The following is a 20,154-nucleotide window of genomic DNA, read 5'->3' as shown; positions in this document are numbered from 1 at the left end:
TGTCATTTCTTTCACGAGGACACCATAATGATCCACTCACTATCCCAAACCGCAGACCCTCACTGGTCGGATGAGGTTCAACACGGCGATGCGCGTCGTCCGTAGCACAGCCGACAACCGCTGCGATTATCCGGCGAGATCCGGCGATGAGTGGAGACAATAGGGTGGTCCGTACCCAGCGGTGCCGGGATCGGGCCAGTATCGCGTCCGTTTGTTGGAGCACGAGTCGGGGGATTTTGATGGGTGATCGTCGCAAATCATTTGCTTACCGATCCCATGGTCCAAACGCTTCCCCCCCAAACACCAACTGCGAAACAAGCCGGTTCGTCGATTGAAGCTGCTTCTCTGCAGCCTACCGCATTTTGAGGTACCGTGCCGCAGGAGCGGCTACTAGCCCAATGACAATAAACATTGACGTCGGACCTCCGGCAAATATTGCCAATGCGGGGTGGATGTAACGTAGGGCGGCACACGGTCTCACAGGATCGACAGACTCGGGGTAGCACTGGGGCATGCGAGAAGCCATGGGTCATCATTTGCTTTGAATTGTTTAGAGGACAGAAGGAAATTATACAGCATTAGAATATACAAATATTCTACAACCCGGCATTCGCCTTCACCACACGGTGATTCCTGGTTTCGTTCACACCGCGAGACGGGCTTCCCGGGAGTAGTCGTTAAGTTTATGTACGTAAGAGTTGCGCCCCGAGCCATTTCCCGATGCCGATGCGCGGTAACTCCACAGGCGGTGATAAAATCCCCGTGTGTATGGACCATGCAAAGGACAGAAGGTCATCCCGGTGCGCAGGGTATAAAAGTGTGTGTCGTCGAACGCCATGCCATGTTGAGAAAAATGCTGAGTGGTTTGTACAGCGGGAACCGGTCTGTACAGAAGAAGTTTGTCCGGGCAAAAGTTGGACACTTGATAAGTTTTGGTTTTGTTGGTTGCTTAGTTGAAGCGCTCCTTCTCCCGCAGGCCGCCGATTGAGTCGATATCGACAGAGTAAAACTGCGACTTGCTATCCTTCTCGTACGCCGGGAGCTGCTCATCGCGGACGGGCTCGAGGCCGACGGAGCCGCCATCGCCAACGCGGACGACGAGGACACGGCCGCTCTTGCGGCGGCCGCCCTCATCCTGCTCGTCGGGGAAGGTGATGTGGATCTCGGGGACGTTGTCGGGGGAGTGGGGAGCGGACTGGGGGTTCTGGAGCATCGGCGAGCGTCCGTCCTGGCCGATGTAGAGGACACTTGAGCGGCCGTCTTGACTTGTCTGGATGGTGAGGTTGTGGTGGTTTCTGGCGCCGCCCTTGACTTCTTGATAGGTGGGAAGCATCTGTTCTCGGCGTTGTTGCCTGCGCATGCGGCGCATGAGGAAGAGTGTGGAGACGAGGAGGAGGGCGAAGAAGATCAAGGCGAGAACGACAATCATGAGGTTGAGAGTGTCGCCGCCATCGACGTCGCGGGTGACAACGCCAGGGGCGTTGCGGGAGATGAGGTTTTGGATGGAAGGCATTGTGTTGGTCGTGAGCGGGTCTGATTATTACTGCAAATATCCCTTTTCTTTGGTGCGAGTCGAAGAAGAGAGCCGTATTCGGTATAATTATTAAAGAGCGGACGACTGTAGGAGGGGATTGTCAGCCATCGCGAAAGGGGTTTGTTGTTTGAGGGTCCGACATCTGGTGAGACATTCTGGAGCATTGTCTGGTGAACACACAAAGGGGAATAGATCCATTCCAGATCTCCCTTTTCTCACCGGCCAACACACACACAACAGTCCTCGAATGACCAGTCCAGAAGGGCGGGTTTGCCTCTCCTCCCAAAAAAGAAGTGGCACGTACGTAAGGGATTAAGTCTTCTCTCTGTGGCAGGCCGTCGCGAAAGTCGTTAAAGAATGCACTTGTCTCTCGGTGTGTCGTGGATATTTTTGGATTTGAGGGTTGGGTGTTTTTTTCGGTGTAGTTGTGATGGTACGTAGTGAGCAGGTTGGTTATTAACGATAGGACGGAAAACTGCTTAGTGAATGCAAGCGGAATTTCCAAGGGGGGGGATAGTATTAGAGAGTGACTGGAAGGAGGGTGCTAATAGAGAGCGAGTGACAACAAACGGTCCTGCAACGTACAGCAAGGACAACGACGATTTGAACAAAGTTGTTGAAGAAGAAGGGGAAGGAAGGGAGGAGGAGAAGAAGTCGAGATGGAAGGGAACGAGGAAGGATATGTCCTGGTTGGAAAATGGAGAGACAGGGGTAGCGCCGAGGGTGAGGAGCAGACGGGAAGAGGAGGTCTGCGGTGTGGTGTGTGTGTGTGTGTGTGCCTGGTACCTGCGTTGGTGTGTGGACAATTGGTGCGCAGGCTTGCATTAGGACTGGGCAGCGGGTAAGTGGCTACTGCCCAGCGTGTGTGCCAGTGTGGGCGGCATTGGACGCCTGGGAGGAAGACGCGATGGAGCCATGCCGTTCCTGGCCAGGCATCCAAGGATCTATGCAGCAGAGGCACAGCATAAGCGCACAGAAAAGGGCGGCATCATTCATCATGGCATGGGGCGGTTCGTGATCACAGATTGAATCCTTTCCTAGAGCCCCAGCCTATTGGCAAGGCGGCAGGGATCATCACCGAGCCAGACCGGGTTGAGAGAAGCTCCAGCCAGGCAGTACATAGGTACTTGTTATCCGTCCTATACGTACTGCGTATGATAAGGTAAATACATAACATCTGAGGTACGAACAGAGAGGCTAAAAACTCAGGAGAAAGCTGCTTACCGCCTTGGAAAAGAAGCGAGAAAAAACTAAGCAGGACCAGCCAGGACGGGAGTGGAAAAGAGGAGAAGATGGCAGCATCGGACGACAGCAAACGGTCCTCCCACCTTCCCTTCCATGGAATCCATAGTTCCATTGGCGCACTCCGTAGTGGATCTGGACCGGGCCAATTCTCCATTCTGGCAAGCACTGCCCATGGAGCAACTTGACTGATTTGGGAACATGGGAAGCAACGCCCCAAGATTGAGCCCATCTGACAGGCACGCACGATTCGTCAACGGTCTGTTGCAATTTCCGCCATTGGCCAATGAGGCCGTTGTGTGCCTGGAAGAAGCGGGGCGGTGCCGGGAGCCGCCTTGAAACGGCGTCGATAATTGGGCGGCCGTTGGTCGTTTCCCAACTAAGCTCATCGACCCCCTGCAGGGGCTCGTGGTCCGTGAGCTCGTGTGCAGCCAGGAACGAGCGAGTTGTTCTTGCTCTGCTCTTGCTCCAGTTCCTGAATTCTGCCAGATAATCCCCCCTGGCTCTTGCCTTCCTCCTCCGAACCTGGGCGGCTGTGACGACAAGCTGGGACTCCCCTTTTTCTGTGCAATCTGGACTCGCAAATCAGCACCCACTGCGGCCTTGTGCAAGTGGGTCCATTGGATAGAACACGCGGTTAGCGTCGTGGTGACATCCATTTCGAGAAGGAAGGTGCGTCCTTCGTCAGCAATACCCGGCCTTCCACTCTTCGAGGCAAGCCGCAAGTCACAACACAAACAAATCATAACGACTTGGAGAATAACAATGCAACGCCCGTCGAGAACATGAACTCTGAATGCTCTCGGATTCGCCCGACCAAACTATTGCTTCTCAAATCTCTTTTTCCTTTTCTGCCCTTCCGTCCAGTCCGCTTCCTCCTCTGCCGCCCTCATCTCGATATCACACGGAGCTATAACACACCGGCGCCTACCAGTATTTTTCTCCCTCATCACAAGTCTACCGAGCGAAAAAGCTGCCAGCTTGATCCCTCTTCTGCCCAGTCTAAATGTCTCCGGGTATCCGTACCATCGTCGACTGACAAAGTTGTCCGTCCCAATCCGGTCTTGGCCTCTCCCGGGGCCCCACGAATGCAATCATTCAACATGTCAAATCAGGTTTGCTGCTTGCTGACTCTCGCCCAATTCTAGAAAGACTTCATTAACTCATTCCGCCCTCTCCCACCTTTTTGGCGGCGGCAACGTCCCGATGCCAGAAATAGCGTCGGAGCTCCAGCAGCCACCTGGTCACTCCATGCCAGTGGGGCTCTCGACCCGCACCGTCATCTCTGGCAAAGCGAGAGCCTCGTGGCCCACGATGGCCCCGTTGCCCTACACACGAGATTACGAGCTCGTGAATGGACTCTTCCAGTCTTCCACGCCTACCACGGTGCTGCCGCCTGCGAGCCTCGTACACAACCCAGAATTCAAAATGCAAAATCCTGCCCCGCCCGTAGCGATCTTAGCATAGCCTTTTCGTCCGACTCCGCCTGCCGGCTCCTGTTGTCGCAGATCATCCCTTTCGGGACCGTCTACGAGATTTCCGGGAATTGCTGTTGCCCCTTGGAGACAAACGAGAGTTGTTCATCTCGTTTGTTGTGAAGCACCGTTGCATTGTTCAATGCAGCGACCACCTCTTATCCCACAGCCCCTGCCCCTCCGGGTTTAATGCAATACTACTACTGACAACTCGACACCGAACATAAGACCCCACCCCACACGACGGATCACCCCCTACGACAGATCACCCAATTCGGCCATATTCAGCCAAAACCGCTATTTCATATATATATGAATAATTAGAAAATAAATATTTTAAAAAATACACAAGCTATAAAAAAATATAATTAGTATAGAAAAATATTTTTAAAAATGTATTTTATATTATATTATATAATAATATTAGATTTAAAATATGTTTCTAAATGTTAGTATTTATTCGTAATTTCTATATAAACACTAACATTATACTATGTTATATAACTCTTTTATTTATCAGAAAAAATAAAATTTTAAAGTTGATTATTTTTGATAGATTTAAATTAAACTTATATAAATAGTTTCTTATTAGTAATATAAGTATTATTATATAAAAATATTAAGTTATATTATAATAAATAGTATTTATAGAAACCCGAATTTCTTAAGCTTATATAATTAGTATAACGCTGAAAATAGTATATTTAAGCTTAGAAAAATATTTGAAAAATAATAGTATTTTAAAATGCCTAACTTTATTTACTTTTTATAAAGTTAGAAATCGTATTTTTATATAGTAAAAACCGCTATATTTAATTTAATAATATCTCAATTATCATAATAGATTATAATTTATAAAAATTATTTTAGTAAGAAAACTATATATTAAGTATCTAAAAGTATTTTTATATACTTTTAATACTATAAAATGAAGTAGGTAGAATTAGTGGTTTTTGACTGAATTGTACCGAATTGTGTGATCTGTCGTAGGGGGTGATCCGTCGTGTGGGGTGGAGTCTTACCGAGCATATGGTCCGAGCCACATGTGGCGCTCCCTTGTGGCGTCCGTCCGCTCCGATTCACCACGGCGCCACAGAGAGACAAATAACGACTCTCCTCACTGGGTCACTTCCGCAACCATCATCATCCGGTTTGATGTTATCTTGACAAGTTGCCCAAGTGGGATGTTCGACATGTGGCGGTTCCCCTGAGTGGCCATCGCTGCCGAGAAGGTCTTTGACCTAAATACCAAACGCAATCAGGCTGCACCGTCCAGAGGCACATCTCATTGCCCATGTTCCTGAATAAGGTCTGCTCATTTTTGACACGTACAAGAATTTCATTGTGGCCTCTTAGCGGAGAATTTGGACTACTTTTGACCTCAACCGCAGCTTGACTGGAGGTAAGCCCATGGGCAGTTCCCAACCAGGCGTTTGCTAAGCTTCTTGGTGAGCATGATGAAGAGTTCTTGCAGGTGACAGCGCCTGATGACATCTTGAGTCTCCATGATAATGAAGCTTGCTAATACTCGCCCAGTACGGATGACAACGCATGAGGCAGTTCGCCCGTGATGCTCTTGCGCTGAGGTGGCGGTCACGGCCACATCTTGCCTGCGAACACGATACATGCAACGATACCAAAGCAGTCTGGCAGGCGATTATCTTGCGCAAAAGGACGATTCGGGACATGCATCGCTCATCTGTTCTGCGTTAGTCTACGGAAACGATGTATGCAACAGCACCGAAGCAGTCTGATGGGCGGTGAAGCGGACCAGAGCCTGTCCAAGTACCAAAGACAACCCGCGCATCCCTGCTTGGCTAGCAGTGTCGACCTCAACCTCGTGAACTTCCCGGCCGCGGTTTTCCAGGAAAGTTGCGAAGCACAGCAGGTGTCTGAGGATTGGGCGCCAGTGCTAGGCAAAGATTCAGTTGGCAGGCATCTGCAGTACAGTAATCACGACACACAAGACCTCGATTTGAGGATGCCCAGTGGCGAAAGAACATGTCTTGAACCAAGTCTGAACAGGATCGACGAAACACACATTGGCAAGTCAGCGACAAAGTTCCGACTCTTGCTTGGCCTTGTACGAATGCAGCTAACCGTCGCCATGCTGCGAGAGCCCCGCGCGATCACCACCGAGTTACAGAGGCGATGACCGTCTTGTGCACCAGACTAATCATAGCAGGAGGCGGTGTGGCACTTTTCGGCATTACAAGTGCCACAGCATCAAGTAAGGGTCTGGAAAGATATCGATCCCTCGCAGTCCTTGAACATACCTACCCTGCCTGCCCACGTACGAATCTCTGTCGGCCACATCGATATTACACAGCGGCGAGTGACTGCACGATCGGACTACCTTGCCCGAAATGTCTCAGCAAAAGGTTGCCGGCAGAGGCCTTCATTGAGGAGCAAGTTTCTTTAGCCCTCCTTGCGAAGAAGCAACTGTGAGGCGGTCAGCGACTGGGCTGGCCAAGCAATATACTTCTAGCCAATAGCTGTACTCCAAGTCATCCCGACATACAGTTGTGATCGTGTCCGCAGAGCTTCAGACTGTCCATAAGCAAGGTCTCAATGGTAACGAGTGGTGTCAAAATCGTGCACCGGATCCAGAGGCTGGCATCTCTTCTCAGGACAGAACGACTCGGGGATACTCACTTGCTGGCGGAGGCCGAACCAGACCAATGCAATTGGCAGGCAACGACGCCCCTTGTTGCCCAATAAGGTCTGCCAACTCGCAGACGAACATCCAGTAGGCTTTGACGCTTCATGATAGAAGTTCGGTTTATCGAAAGCGGATGATGCTTGATTCTCGGACTTGCTTTTTCGTATGCTCTTCAGGCATAATTTTGTTTTTATAGGATGTCTTGTGGCGCCGGAACCCCGTGAAGATCACATGGACCGCTTCGTCCGTAGGGTACCGAGATGCAGCTTGGCGAGTGGCTGCTACTTGAGCAGAAGGAAACATGCAAGCCGGCCAACACGAGTCGTACAGCATGCTATTTCGTCAGCAAAGCGAGAGAGTTCATGAGTACGGAGTAGTGAGAGTGTGACCGCACGAACTCCCATCCGGCCTTGTCCAGCCACTCGTTCCGACCTACTGGAGCAATGAGCCTCAATCGATTTGCGCCTTCATGCAATGCTATGGTCACCAAGCCGCCAGAATTTGATGTTGGGATGCGATAGCTCGCAGCGCAGTTTCCAAATACTGGACAGGCGATATTGAGGAATGTCGATCCCTGCCGTGACCTACTTCCTGGCGTACCATCGTCCAATGAGACCCTACCCAGGCCTGTCAAGGAGGAACGTGGACGGACCAGGCCGCCTGGAATGAAAAGCAGTCGTGACTGGCCCTTTCAAGTTGGTAGAGTTGAAACACTGAAACAACGACAACCCCGCCAGAGTGGACCAAGACCAATCCGGGGTTGACACACTCAAACTTCGGGCGGTCTTTTGGGGTATTTCCTCGGGAAGGGGGAGAAAGTCCCAGTCCCTTTGGAGTTTCATGAAACCCCGTCGGCTCGAACAGAAGGGGGTAGACCATTTGACTCCATACACATAGCAATTCTGCATAGATTGCTCGCAGAGGCGGAGCGGTATGACACAGCAGTGCACGTTCTGAGTACCAGCGTTGCACCCGTGGGATGTCGCAGAGTAACGCTCAGCAAGCCAGAAAGCACCTTGCTCAATATTAACCTTTGGTAAAAAAGGACGAGCGGTCGGCGGCCACGACACTGGGTGAAGAGGCGCTGCTCCGTACAAAACACGTCTAATTCTTACCACGAGGGCTAATCCACAACCAAGACCATGGCTTTCTGCTCGGAGCCGGGCGCTGTCATCGACATACATCTTCAAGGGGCTTGCGCTCCAAGTGCAGTGTAACGCTGCGTGAGAATTTGCTCGTTGGAGATGAACACAAACAAGCGAAGGGCGAGCGGGAGCAACTTGGCGCGCGCGGGTGTCTAGAACAAGCCCTTGCCAGCCAGCCAGCCCAGCCCGTGAACTCGGATGGCAATACATGACGCCCAGAAGTGAAGTGCCTTTTACGGACACTCTTGGTTGCCATGCTGATGGGACCGATGCAGGTTTGACAGGGCGTGTTGGGACGGACGGAGAAGCTCAGGGACGAGATGGGCCAGGTGGCCGGCCCCGGCTCGTACCAAGCAGAAACGTGGACGGGCTCATTTGTTCAGCCGAGGGATGGCGCAACAAGGACGTGCCAGCGCGCCCACCAGCAACATTACAGCATTCCGGTATGCCTGTTCATAAGAATTGCGTTCCAGGAGCCAACAGGTCCACGGAGGAACGAAACATGTCCATGATATTCCCATGGACTGGCGGCTCTTTTTTCTCTTTTCTTATTCTCTATTTTCCGCATCATCGCTACACGGTAGTACATGATACACCGACCGCCCCTTGCTTGACTTCTTTAGAGTAACAAAAACAAGACTCACACTTGGCAAACAAGTACAAGAATGTTTTGTTTCTTGCCTCTGATTAAAGACGTTGAATGTTTAGCGACGACTTGCGGGACCAACGGCACCGCTCTGGTGGATTCATCATGTATTGAAAACACGAGCCACGGTTCCTCAGCTTGCACTTATTGTTGATGCCCCTATGCCTGCCAATCAGCGCGTTTTTGTTGAGTAAAAGACATAGAGATGAGGAAGCCTTTGATACCTGCAAAGTCTGCTCAAACGAGGTACATGGCAACGATGTTCCTTCCTCAAATTCTCAATCGAAGTTTCGGACTGTACGAGTAAGGTGAGACGTCAAGGCAAAAGGAAGGAAGGAAAGAAGGCATGGGAAGATAGTCTGCCTGCCTTGTTGCAGAATTCAGTAGCCCAACTTGGAAGGCGAATGCTGCCTTTCCTACCTTGAACAAAATGTGCCTTCCGATTTACTTAACCAGGTGACACAGGAGGGGGCTGCAGGTAACATCGCACAAGAGCCTCCTTCTCTCTTTCCTTTCCTTTTCTTTCCTTTCCTTTCCTTTCCTCTCTACTCCTTGTCGATCATCCTACACTCTTCAACGCTTCTCAACGGTCGGACAACGAAGAAACACACGTTGAAGAAACGAAGCGCCGTTTTTTTTTGTGTGTGTTCAATCTTGCTGTGGCCCGTTTCGCTTCCTCGAATCTCAGAGACTTGGCTGTCGTTTCTGCCCCAGAATCCCTGAAGATCATACACGGAACTCGGCCGGAACATAGTCGCAGGTACATTTCCGGCACATATCGCCGCCCCCTGATCCTAAATCGCCCACGCCCCCCTGAAGTCCAGTCTGGACACTTTGGACAAGAAATCAAACGCGAGACGGCGCAGTGATAGCGAGACGGCATTGGACGCTCGACCAGGGAAAATCCGGGGTTGTGGCAGTTCAGAGGCGACCTGTCAATCTTCAAGCCACGGTTCGCCTGGGTTGCCATTCCTAATTCCATCATCATTGGCCTGTTCAGCCACCGTTGAGGCAGGCAACAACAAGTTTGCTTTTGCTCCTCACGAGACGAGAAAACAGGACATTCAAGCCACGGCTGGCCGTTCGTCATCAAGCAGTCTTCTCTTACACGGCGGCCCACCCGGCTGCTGCAGACTTGTGGTCCCCTTTCCCAACCCCTGGTCCAGGCTTGTTCTCCTCGCTACGCCGGACGAATACCTTGACCCTGGATTCGGTCCTCCACAAGTGGTGCTGCTGCTCAGTGCCGTTGCCGTCCTGTTGAGAAATTGAGATGTCTCCTTCACTGCCGCGTACGGAGTACTCTGCACGACGACAATAGTGGAGAGATGTGTAAAGCGACATTGTCGGGTTCGTGCTGCCTGGGCGGCCTATTGATCACATCACCAGCGTATTACACCCTAGAGACGATACTACGCAAACCACGGGCTGTAAGCAATCAATCACACGCGCAGTGTTGTCTCTCAACAGCAGCTGCCCCCTTGTCCGTATTATCTCGCCTGCATTGATCATCGCGCCATCCGTCCCGGACCCCCATCAACATTAGACCAGCCAGCTCCAGCTACGGATACAGCTCGTCGGTGCAGCGGAGGTCTTGGAGAAGTTTGGACCAGAGCAGAGCGATCTTTTGCGTGGCCTAGAAGCGAGCCATCTGCTGATACCTCCACTGGAAAGAGATCTGTCTGCCACGCAAGATAACCCACTCTCCGAACCAGCCTGCCCAGCGTTGTCAGCATCGAATCCCAGTTGCATCTCATTCTTTCGTGGGAGCCGTGCCTCATCAATCCACCGCCCACGAGTGCCCCCGAACAAACAAAAACCCGTCAGACGCTAAAAAGGACGGCAGAATCCCTTCTCCTCCCCTGGCAGACGGGGGTTTTTTTTCTTGTTCTTGACTCGTCTCGTCCTAGCGTATCCCCGTCCGTGTGTGTCTCCCTCGATTGGACTCGCCGCCTGTTGTTCAGCCCAGATTCCTGCAGAGGTCGAGACTCAAGACTCTGGACCCAGCTCTCGGACGGCCAACGGTACGGCGTCCTCACCTCGAAGGACGAAGAAGCTTGCCGCCAGCCTGTCTTGTCTGATCTTGGGGCAGGATCCATCAGTCGAAGGTAGATTAGAACTGAGATCTCGCCGATCACCGGCGACTCAAGGGTACGAAGTACCTTACCTCTCCACGACGTTCAGCATAATCTACGAATGTTCGTATGAAGCCAGCGAAAAGAGTATCCGTACTTGCTCCGCTTCGTGTCTTGGATGACCTGCAGCTCTTCCTAGCTCTGCTCATATGTACGGACACGCTACGGATACAGCTACGGGTTAATCGAGCCAGTGTCTCCCGCCTTGGTCCCGTCAGTCAGTCAATCTCTCTCGCTCTCTCGCCTACTCCGCAGTGGGCCACACCCCCGGCTCCACGCGCTGCATCTGCATTCTCGCATCGACAAGCCAAATTGCACACTCGGCGCCTTCAACTAGGTTGCTTGAGGATTTCCGGACCAGATAAGCGTGGGCAAACCACGGCGGCATCGGATACATGTTTCCAAGTACTCTAGTGACCAGCATCTACGTACGGATTCCGCCATCGAATGAATTGTACAAACAAAACGGTCTCAGCCCGGACAGACCCTCTCTCTCTTTCTCATCGCCGTGATTCAGGTAGTCGGCCTGCTGTTTATTTCCGCAGGTTGTTTATCCCAAAGTGCTGCAGCACCTGTATCGACAGAAGCAGCACAACCGCATCCACGATCCACTCGGTTCTCGGTACACGCAGTCTGGGAGAACTTTTGACCATTCAAAGACGGTCACTTTGTGCTTGTCTGCTTTACGGCTTGCCCTACCTTGGCCAAGCCAGAGGTAACGTCAAGTACCTCACCTTGAGTTTGGTGCCATTGCAACATCAACGACTCTCCCTGTCGTGCCTGTGGCCAGCCGTCGGAGACCAATCGCAAACCGCCATTCCAGTCCAAAGGATCCAAAGAGAAGGGCTCCAGAGGCTTGCCGCACCCATCCGCCATTTTCTCTGACTTTATTTGATCATCTTGGGAACCACCGTGCCTCTTCTTTCCAATCCGCATCGTCTACCTGTTTTTACATCTTACCGTCTTTTCTTCAACGTCCGCCATCTTCTGCCTATAGTCCGACTTTGCTCTGGCAGAGTTGAGCCCCAAGAGCATTTCTCTCGGGGCACGCAGCGTCGACTCTCTAGTAATTACACACACTCGCACACTACAGACACGCACACACGAGCAACGCACACACCAACCGAGGCACCTACGGATAGAAGCTAGGAGCGACAAGGACAAGAACAAGAACAAGAAGCACACACGCGACATACTGCATACACCATTCGTCCCGACTTGTATCGACGTTTCGAACCCCGGGGACTTTGTACATTGCTTCCCGCCACGCACTTGGTACCTGTTGGCCCGTTTTCTCTCGACACCTTGCGCTCAACCGCTCCTCTGAGAGCCCGTAGCTGTACTCCGTACCCAGGGCAATCAATCGGTCACTCACTCACTCTGTCATTCATCGTACCGGACCACCGTCTCCGCAAATCCATAGGTTGATTGGACGTCAAGTCCAGTTTGCCTCCACCGTCGATACTTCTCTCCGCGCGCCCAGTTCAGCCCATACTTTGTCGACCGTCAGGTCGTGTCAGGGTACCTGTTATTCTCTCCCGCCAAGGTGCCCCGGTACCTCAGCCCTCTGAACGCACGCATAAACCGTCCATTCAAGACGTCTGCAAACGAACATTTAGCTTTTTTGTCAAGCCGCACATCACATCATTTGGAGACGAACGCTCTTCGCTCGCCCACATACGCACAATCCCAAAAAGAACGCATAGCCCCCTTTGGTACTCTGCTCTGTGACCTGTCGTCATCACCTGTCCAAACTTTCAATATTTGTACCTCGGTGGAGAGGAACAGAGAAGCAGACAGCCAACAAAACCAGGCCAACCGCGAACGAGTACCAACCTACTCATTAACGGATAGAGGAAGAAGAGAATAGAGGAGGCAACGAGAGGCAAGAAACAGCAAGGCAGCAACCGGGGATTTGTAGTCCACTCGCACACAGACACATTCGACTGTCGATTCCTCGCAAGACAGGAGTACAAGATTTGGTAAGTTCGGCGCAAAGTCTCGTCTCTCGTCTCTGGGTTGGATCCAATAGCAGGGCCAAACTATCATTGCCCCTCCCCCCCTTGTCTGCCTATTCTGATCTTTCCCATCTCATTCTCCCGTCCTTTCGCCTCCCTCCGTTCCCGCCTTCATTGCTTGTCTCTACTTTACCTCGCACTCTATTCACGCCGTCACCAAGCTATACAGAGTTGAGCACCTTGGCATCCCCCTCCAAAGCAAGCAAGCCAGAAAAAAAAAAAAAAGAGGTACGATAATTACCGGCAAGAATGTGTGTGTGTCGTTTTCCATCCGTACCCGGCCTCACATCCCCATCCCTCGCATGACTGACCCCTTCCCGTCTGCCATCCATCAATCAATCCTTCCCGTTGGTGTCTACCACGGTGTCGTGGGTGTCTATCTACCTTGTTTCTTACTGCATTTTGCGGCTTTGCCTCCCCGAGGTTGTGTTGTCGGGTCCCCTCCCCCCCTTCTTCCCACGGCTCCATCGTCCAACTCCCAGGGCCCCCATCTCCAGTCCCGGTCCTAGGCCCAGTTCCCAGTCCCAGTCCCAGTTCCAGTTCCAGTTCCAATGCACCCCCGGTCGCATCCCTGACCCCTCGACTCCTCAAGACTGAGGAGCAGAAAGAGAGAGAGAGAAAGAAAGAGGGAATAGAGGGCCACTTTGGGGCAGTTGGGCCACACCCTAGACAGGAAAGCTCCATGTCAGCTCCCCTTCAAACTCCCCCTCTCACCACCCTCCTGTCCTCCCGCCCCGTCTCCGTTCTTCTCAGTGGATGCCTCCCTCCGTCTAGTCCATCCGCAAGTCGCAGCTACTGCAGCTCCCACACGAGTCTCCAGTCTCCCAGTCTCCCAGTCCCAAGGCCAGGCTTTTAGGTCAAGTCTAGGTCCCGGCTGGTAGCCCACGACTTTCCCAAAGGTCCAGGGTGCACTTGTCCTCGATATTGGATTGCGCAAAAAAAATCTCCTACAAAGTTATTAGCTGCCCGCTCCCGTCTTGTCCCTCGCCCCAGCCGACCGCGGGCGCTCCATCGAACAATCAACCTAATCAGCCTTACCAGCGACGCTTGACCTGTCGGGTGTTTTCTGTTCTGTGTCTACTCTATTATTACTGTACATTTTTGGTCTTCCACATCATCAAAAGAGCCTCCGGTCGCTTCTATACATTACATACCTTTGACAGAGTTACCTTACTCTCCGTACATTATCCGTACTCCTCCCTCTCTCTCTCTCTCTTCGTCATCTCTCTCGCCCTCATCCTCGCCCGTCCTCACATTCCTCCATCCCTCTCATCCCGCTATTGCTCTCCCACATACCTTGCCTTCCCGGACGAGCCCACTCGCTTTGTTTCTTTCTACATAATCCAAGTACGCACACCTGCACCCTCATCCCTCACCTTATTCCTCCTCGCTCGCCTCCCTCCCTCACGACCAAAGCGGGCAAACCCTCTCCTCAACAATCAACCCTGTGCTTCGCGCTAGAATTTCTGCCCCCCCAGTCTGCCTGGTTTTGCTGACGCCCACCGTTCTCCCTTCGTTTTTAGTCCGCGCGCCATAGACGATTCCTGGAGAAAGTTCCTGTCGCAAGAAAAAGTTTACACCTACATCGTATATAATTCACGACCGGAAAACCCAAAACTTCCCACAAGCAGCTGCGCCCTCTACGTGTGTGTGTGTGCAGCCACATAGACGTGCCCTTCAACCTCTGTGTCCTCTCGCTTCTCGCCAGCCACCACAGCACCTCCGTGTGACAGACATATCCAAAGAGCAGCATCAAGCAGCAAGCGAGGTGCATCCGATCTCACCATCGCAGCCGCGAACTTCCCCCCCGTTCGCCGCACCAAAAAAAAGGTCAACCTCCGGAAACCCTCGCTCCTCCTCTCTCTCCGCATCCCCCGGACACTCGACCGCATCTTCTGCGACCGTCTCTCTTGCGCAGAGACCGACCACAAACATGACCACCACCGTAAGTCGCTGCCCCGTTTACTCCACGTGAGGTCCGATGGGGGTGGGCTCCGGGTCGCGAAGATGCGAGCGCGCGGCCGTGTGTGTCAAGACTGCGCTTCCCTAGCGGCCTCATGGCCTCTTGGCTCGAGTCGCCCATTCGGCGCTCGGAACTTCGCCTAGACCTGGCAAACAACTCAAAAAAAGCTTGCCTCGCTTTCTCTTTTGCTGTTCCTTCTACCCTCCACCGATGGCTGCCACTTTGCTAACCTGCCACGTTGTCCAGGCCCGGCCAGCAGGTCGATACGGAAGCTTCCCCATGGCAAACGGCCAGAATGAGAAGCCTGCCGCCAGCGTCGCCCCCGGCTTCACAGGCTCCAACTTGTACTCGCAAAACATCTGGAACACAACGTACACAGGCGGCGCAGGAAAGAGAGACCCCAGAGGTACGGTTGACCGGGACGATGATTGATTGATGGACTGGAGGCTGACTTTATATGATGTACTAGGCCCGGAAGACAGCTTCGCTGGACAGCCATCAGGGTCCGGTGCCCTCGCTGCGAACTCGGAGGCGGACACGTGGACTCAGAATCCCTGGAACCAGGACACCCAGACTCGTTCAGCATCAGGCAGTACCTCGCCGAATCGCACACGCGACAGCATCCACAACAGCAATTCCTTCTTCGACAACAACGCCGTCGGGCAGGGACGCAACCTCATCAATGGACGGCCGAAATCATACCTGGAGGAGGACAAGGAGAACACAGGCTTTGGGCCCAGCTACGGCGGCGCCTTTGATGGTTCGTACGCAAGGCAGGAGAAGCGAGGTTCCAAAGACAACGCCTATCTGAATCTCGGCGTGGTGGGTGCTCCCTCGAGAGACAGCAGCATTCCTCCCTCGCGCCAGTCGGACGACTCGCACCATTCGCCCCCTGCCTTCCGAGACAACTTTGGGGGTTATGGCCACACTCCCAGCAACTCGATTGCCTCGAGCCGTCCCGCCATCCCCGGCCACTCTTCCTCCTTCCCCACACAGACTACCAACAACAGGGCCTTTATGGCCAACGGCAGACAGATGGACGAAACGGACCTCGCTCCTCAGTTCAAGAAGTCCCTCACTCTCGACGAGGCCCAGAGCATCGCCGCCGGTGCGCAGAACTTCCAGTTCAACCCCGTGTCTCAGCCCTGGAGGGGCGACATGAACGCCGCCATCACTGGCGAAATGTACGCCGACGCCATGGCGGCTCAGTACAAACGCGGTTCCGCAGACCGCATCGCCGGTGCCTCTGGTCAGTACCGGGTTGTCACTAGCCCCAAGACATATGCGCCTCAAGCATCTGACCTGTGGACCCAACGGCCGTCGTCCCGCGATCTGAGAATGGTCCCGGATGGCGACCGCCGAACGCCCGTTCCCGCCTTCATCCAGGCGCAGGCGCCCGCGTTCTACCCTGGACCCTACTACACTCCCAACTTTGCGGGCCAGTACCCTCCGCAAATGTTCGACCCTTACGGACGTCCATCGCTTCCCCTACCGAGCTACGGCCTGCACATGGCGCCGTACTCGATGCCGGGCGTGATGCCTATCCGGCCCAGCAAGGACCAGGACCCTGGCAAGGGCGTCCGCAGCTTGCTACTGGAGGAATTCAGGTCCAGCTCCAAGTCGAACAAGCGATACGAGCTGAAGGATATCTACAGCCACATTGTCGAGTTCAGTGGCGACCAGCACGGATCGCGCTTCATCCAGCAAAAGCTCGAAACTGCAAACAGTGATGAGAAGGATCAGGTGTTCCGCGAGATTGAGCCCAACGCCATCCAACTGATGAAGGATGTCTTTGGCAACTACGTTATCCAAAAGTTCTTTGAGCACGGCAACCAGGTCCAAAAGAAGGTTTTGGCGTCACAGATGAAGGGCAAGGTTGTCGACCTGTCCATGCAGATGTACGCCTGCCGCGTTGTCCAAAAGGTGTGTGCATATTCGCGTAGCAAAGTGGACGAAGCTAACAATCACAGGCCCTGGAACACGTTCTCGTCGAGCAGCAGGCCGAGCTTGTGAAGGAGCTGGAGCCCGAGATCCTCAAGGTCGTCAAGGACCAGAACGGCAACCACGTCGTGCAGAAGATTATCGAGCTGGTTCCCCGCCAGTACATCGACTTCGTCATGGACGCATTCCGCGGCCAAGTCAGCCAGTTGGCGGCTCACATGTACGCCTGCCGGGTCATTCAGCGCATGCTGGAGTACGGCACAGAGCAGGACAAGGAGACCATCTTGGCTGAGCTGCACAACTCGACCCAGGTTCTCATCACCGACCAGTACGGCAACTACGTCGTGCAGCACATCATCGAGCACGGCATGCCTGAGGACCGATCGAGAATCATTCAGCTTGTCATTGCGCAGCTGGTCACCTTGTCCAAGCACAAGTTTGCGTCCAACGTTGTGGAGAAGTGCATCCAGTACGGTAACGCGGAAGAGCGCAAGGGCATTCGGGAGCAAATCATTTCCCAGGCGAGCGATGGTACAAGCTCGCTCCAGTTGATGATGAAGGACCAGTACGGCAACTACGTCATTCAGAAGCTGCTGAACCAGCTCGAGGGTGCCGAACGCGAAGCCTTTGTGGAGGAGATGCGACCCCAGTTCCAGACACTCCGCAAGACCAGCACCAGCCGCCAGCTCGCCGCCATTGACAGACTCATCTACGCGACGACGCAGACGACGCCGTCCAAGTCTGGGGGATCCCAGGCCGACACCAACTCGGCCGCGCCAACCCCGGTTCTGACTATGGAGCCCAACAGCCCCCAGAGCAGCAGCCCGCCCAGCACCAGCGCCAGTGCCGTTGGCGAAGTTGCCGAGGACGATAACAAGTCCAGCGCGCCCGGAGGTGTCAGCCTCAAGGTGCAAGTGGAGGAGGCCTGATAACAGTACTACACGAATCTTTTGCGATGACGGCGTCTACGGTTGCTTCGGACATGCATCACGACACCAAACGGACTTGACGATCCCGGCCCATGTGCCAGACTTGTTTAAAAGAGAAGAAAAAAAGACGACGAACACTTACCTAATTTTGTTTACACATACCTGATCTGAATATGCAACTCCAAAAAAAAATCACCCACATACATGGCTGGAACACGGTCACAACGGTAGAAAATCTGCTTGGACAAACATTTGGGGAAAGGCGAGGGTTCCCAAAACGGACATGATTCTCTGTTGCTTCTTCTTTTTTTGGTTGCAAAGTTTTCTGGACTTTTATTTTGCAAAGTAATGAGTCTGAGGTCTCTGGAGAGCCATTGGAAGGGTTTATCACAGGAACAATGGCTGAGCGATACGAACACGGAAAGCGGCCGGTTGGAATTTGAGGTTCCTATCGGGGGTTTGTCGGGTTTCCACCAAGGGGGGCATCAGGGCCGGTCATTTTGGGGCGCAAATGATATTTTTCGAGTCTTCTTGTATTTTATTGAATTATTCGTGTCTAGGCGATACCAGTCTTAGTCTGACGGATTAGACCTGTCAATAGACGTGAGAGTATGGACAGTTTCTGATGATTTGGCGACGTGTCATTGTGAGCGTGAGGTGAGAGTAAGGGAGTCGCTTGAAGTCATTCAAGGGATTACCTGTTTGCGGTGTACAGCATTCCCAATCACCTCGACGCCCAGTGTAAGCCAGATTGTGTAAGTCGTAGTCCTCGGCAGATTTTCCGCATTTTCGGAAACGGACCCGACAGCGAGGTCGGCATCGGGGTTACCTTGGATGAGCGGCAGGGGATCCACCCAATGACATCAGGGGGAAACAGCTCCCTCCAGACGCCGGTATTAAACGTCGGGTTCCTGAGCTTAGCCTTCCGACACACTGGACCCCGTGCCCCCCCCCCCCCCCCACACGTACCATCGTGGAGATTAAACCTGAACGGGTGTATCCGCTGCCATTTTACTTTCCCATTTCCATCACCCCCCCAAATTTCCCAATTCTTTTTTTCTCCCTACACAACCACCACGACCACCACACACCTACACACACACGATGCAGCCTGCACGATTGACGTTTCTGTATCCGCACCTTTTCCGGACGATACGCCTCAGCGAGACGACTACGGCGACGACGAGCCGCGCGGCGTCGAAATCATGTCGGAGACGGGGACTCGCCGAGGTTCGGAGACGAGGGTACGCCGCGTTCGCGCCTACGCCTGGAGCGCAGCAGTCGGGTTTCGCGCCGAGACACGGAAAGGGGGTCGAGCCTGTGTCTGCGACTGCGACGACGACGACAACACCGGTGCCGGCGCCGGCGGGTGACGGAAAGGAGGCGAGTCCCGGGCAGGCTGCGGTCGGTGCGTCCAAGGGGGCGACCGACGACGGCGTAAATCCCAAGACGGCGGCAGCTTCGGCGACGGCGACGGCATCGAATACAGCGGAGAATAACGCGGCCGACGCCACGGGTGCCGCCTCTGGAGAACAACAGCAGCAGCAGCAGCAACAGCCCGAAGAGGCGGAGGAAGCCAAAGCCGCAAAGCAGGAAGCCCGCGACCAGGCGAAGAAGAGCGGGCCCCTCGAAGCGATCCTACACATGGGACCCCCCGAAGAGGTCGCCAAACAACACCCGCACATGGCGCCCCCGCCCTACGTGCACCACTTTGACAGCTACTCGCTCGTAAAAGACCTCGAGGGCGGCGGGTACAGCAAGGACCAGGCCATCACGCTGATGAAGGCGATCCGCGCGATCCTGGCCCAGAATTTAGACGTGGCGCAGGAGAGCCTGGTGAGCAAGAGCGACGTCGAGAACGAGACGTACCTGTTCCGGGCGGCGTGCTCGGAGCTGAGCACCGAGGTGAAGAACAACCAGAAGCTGGCGGACGAGGAGATGCGGCAGAAGAGGACGCTGCTGCAGCACGAGGTCGATATCTTGACGCAGAGCCTGAACCAGGAGCTGCTGACGCTGAATGATAACGTGAGGGGTATGTTTAACGATCGCAAGATGGCGGTGAGGGAGGAGCAGAAGGCTGGTGATAGTGTGGTGGGTATCTCTTTTGCCTGCTGAAGACTGAAAGACTTGGAGACTGACGTTCGTCGACCAGATCCAACAAATCAACTACAAAATCAGCCTCCACCTAAGCAGCGACGCCAAATCGGAGATTGAGGGCCTGCGGTGGATCCTGATCCGGCGGTCGGTGATTGGGATCCTGTTCATGGCGGTGTTGACGCTGGGCACGCTGCGGTACGGGACGTATGTGAGCCATTCGAAGCAGGCCGAGGCGGAGAGGATGAAGAAGCAGGCCGAGATGATTAAGATGGCGGACGGGAAGAGGGATCATAGCTCTGCGCCTGATGCGGCGGAGATTCTAGCGGCGAACTGAGGGCGGGGAGGGATGGCGGTGGAGGAGACGGGGTCG

The 20,154-nt window shown here is 53.7% G+C and overlaps 6 protein-coding genes across 6 annotated transcripts; 4 read left to right on the top strand and 2 right to left on the bottom strand.

The window, feature by feature from the left end:
• Positions 1 to 949: 949 nt before the first annotated feature.
• Positions 950 to 1,513, bottom strand: CLUP02_03149 (uncharacterized protein; the record flags this gene model as incomplete). The annotated part of the gene is made up of 1 exon (XM_049282174.1): positions 950 to 1,513. One exon carries the CDS (start codon positions 1,511 to 1,513, stop codon positions 950 to 952), a length of 564 nt encoding a protein of 187 aa, XP_049139317.1.
• Positions 1,514 to 3,561: 2,048 nt separating this feature from the next.
• CLUP02_03148 (uncharacterized protein) lies at positions 3,562 to 6,699 on the top strand (the record flags this gene model as incomplete). The annotated part of the gene is made up of 10 exons (XM_049282173.1): positions 3,562 to 3,881; positions 3,925 to 4,225; positions 4,285 to 4,363; positions 5,242 to 5,430; positions 5,514 to 5,595; positions 5,659 to 5,725; positions 5,812 to 5,959; positions 6,018 to 6,239; positions 6,302 to 6,481; positions 6,581 to 6,699. 10 exons carry the CDS (start codon positions 3,562 to 3,564, stop codon positions 6,697 to 6,699), a joined length of 1,707 nt encoding a protein of 568 aa, XP_049139316.1.
• Positions 6,700 to 7,530: 831 nt separating this feature from the next.
• On the bottom strand, positions 7,531 to 8,268 carry CLUP02_03147 (uncharacterized protein; the record flags this gene model as incomplete). Its single annotated transcript, XM_049282172.1, has 1 exon — positions 7,531 to 8,268. The coding sequence occupies one exon, from the start codon at positions 8,266 to 8,268 to the stop codon at positions 7,531 to 7,533; it is 738 nt and encodes a 245-aa protein (XP_049139315.1).
• Positions 8,269 to 8,758: 490 nt separating this feature from the next.
• CLUP02_03145 (uncharacterized protein) lies at positions 8,759 to 12,868 on the top strand (the record flags this gene model as incomplete). The annotated part of the gene is made up of 15 exons (XM_049282171.1): positions 8,759 to 8,811; positions 8,881 to 9,012; positions 9,089 to 9,136; positions 9,198 to 9,569; positions 9,652 to 9,960; positions 10,023 to 10,131; positions 10,172 to 10,332; positions 10,426 to 10,523; positions 10,612 to 10,899; positions 10,976 to 11,249; positions 11,358 to 11,658; positions 11,930 to 12,085; positions 12,174 to 12,228; positions 12,282 to 12,664; positions 12,758 to 12,868. The coding sequence occupies 15 exons, from the start codon at positions 8,759 to 8,761 to the stop codon at positions 12,866 to 12,868; spliced, it is 2,850 nt and encodes a 949-aa protein (XP_049139314.1).
• Positions 12,869 to 14,787: 1,919 nt separating this feature from the next.
• Positions 14,788 to 17,687, top strand: CLUP02_03144 (uncharacterized protein; the record flags this gene model as incomplete). Its single annotated transcript, XM_049282170.1, has 4 exons — positions 14,788 to 14,799; positions 15,064 to 15,223; positions 15,287 to 16,740; positions 16,788 to 17,687. 4 exons carry the CDS (start codon positions 14,788 to 14,790, stop codon positions 17,685 to 17,687), a joined length of 2,526 nt encoding a protein of 841 aa, XP_049139313.1.
• A 348-nt stretch (positions 17,688 to 18,035) lies between these two features.
• On the top strand, positions 18,036 to 20,118 carry CLUP02_03143 (MOZ protein represents a chromatin-associated acetyltransferase; the record flags this gene model as incomplete). Its single annotated transcript, XM_049282169.1, has 5 exons — positions 18,036 to 18,212; positions 18,307 to 18,344; positions 18,379 to 18,580; positions 18,798 to 19,778; positions 19,840 to 20,118. The coding sequence occupies 5 exons, from the start codon at positions 18,036 to 18,038 to the stop codon at positions 20,116 to 20,118; spliced, it is 1,677 nt and encodes a 558-aa protein (XP_049139312.1).
• Positions 20,119 to 20,154: the final 36 nt, after the last annotated feature.

This window comes from Colletotrichum lupini, chromosome 2, assembly GCF_023278565.1.
Source record: "Colletotrichum lupini chromosome 2, complete sequence".
Lineage (NCBI taxonomy): Eukaryota > Fungi > Ascomycota > Sordariomycetes > Glomerellales > Glomerellaceae > Colletotrichum > Colletotrichum lupini.
The sequence above is the reverse complement of the archived record's forward strand: the minus strand, read 5'-3'. Positions and strand labels throughout refer to the sequence as shown.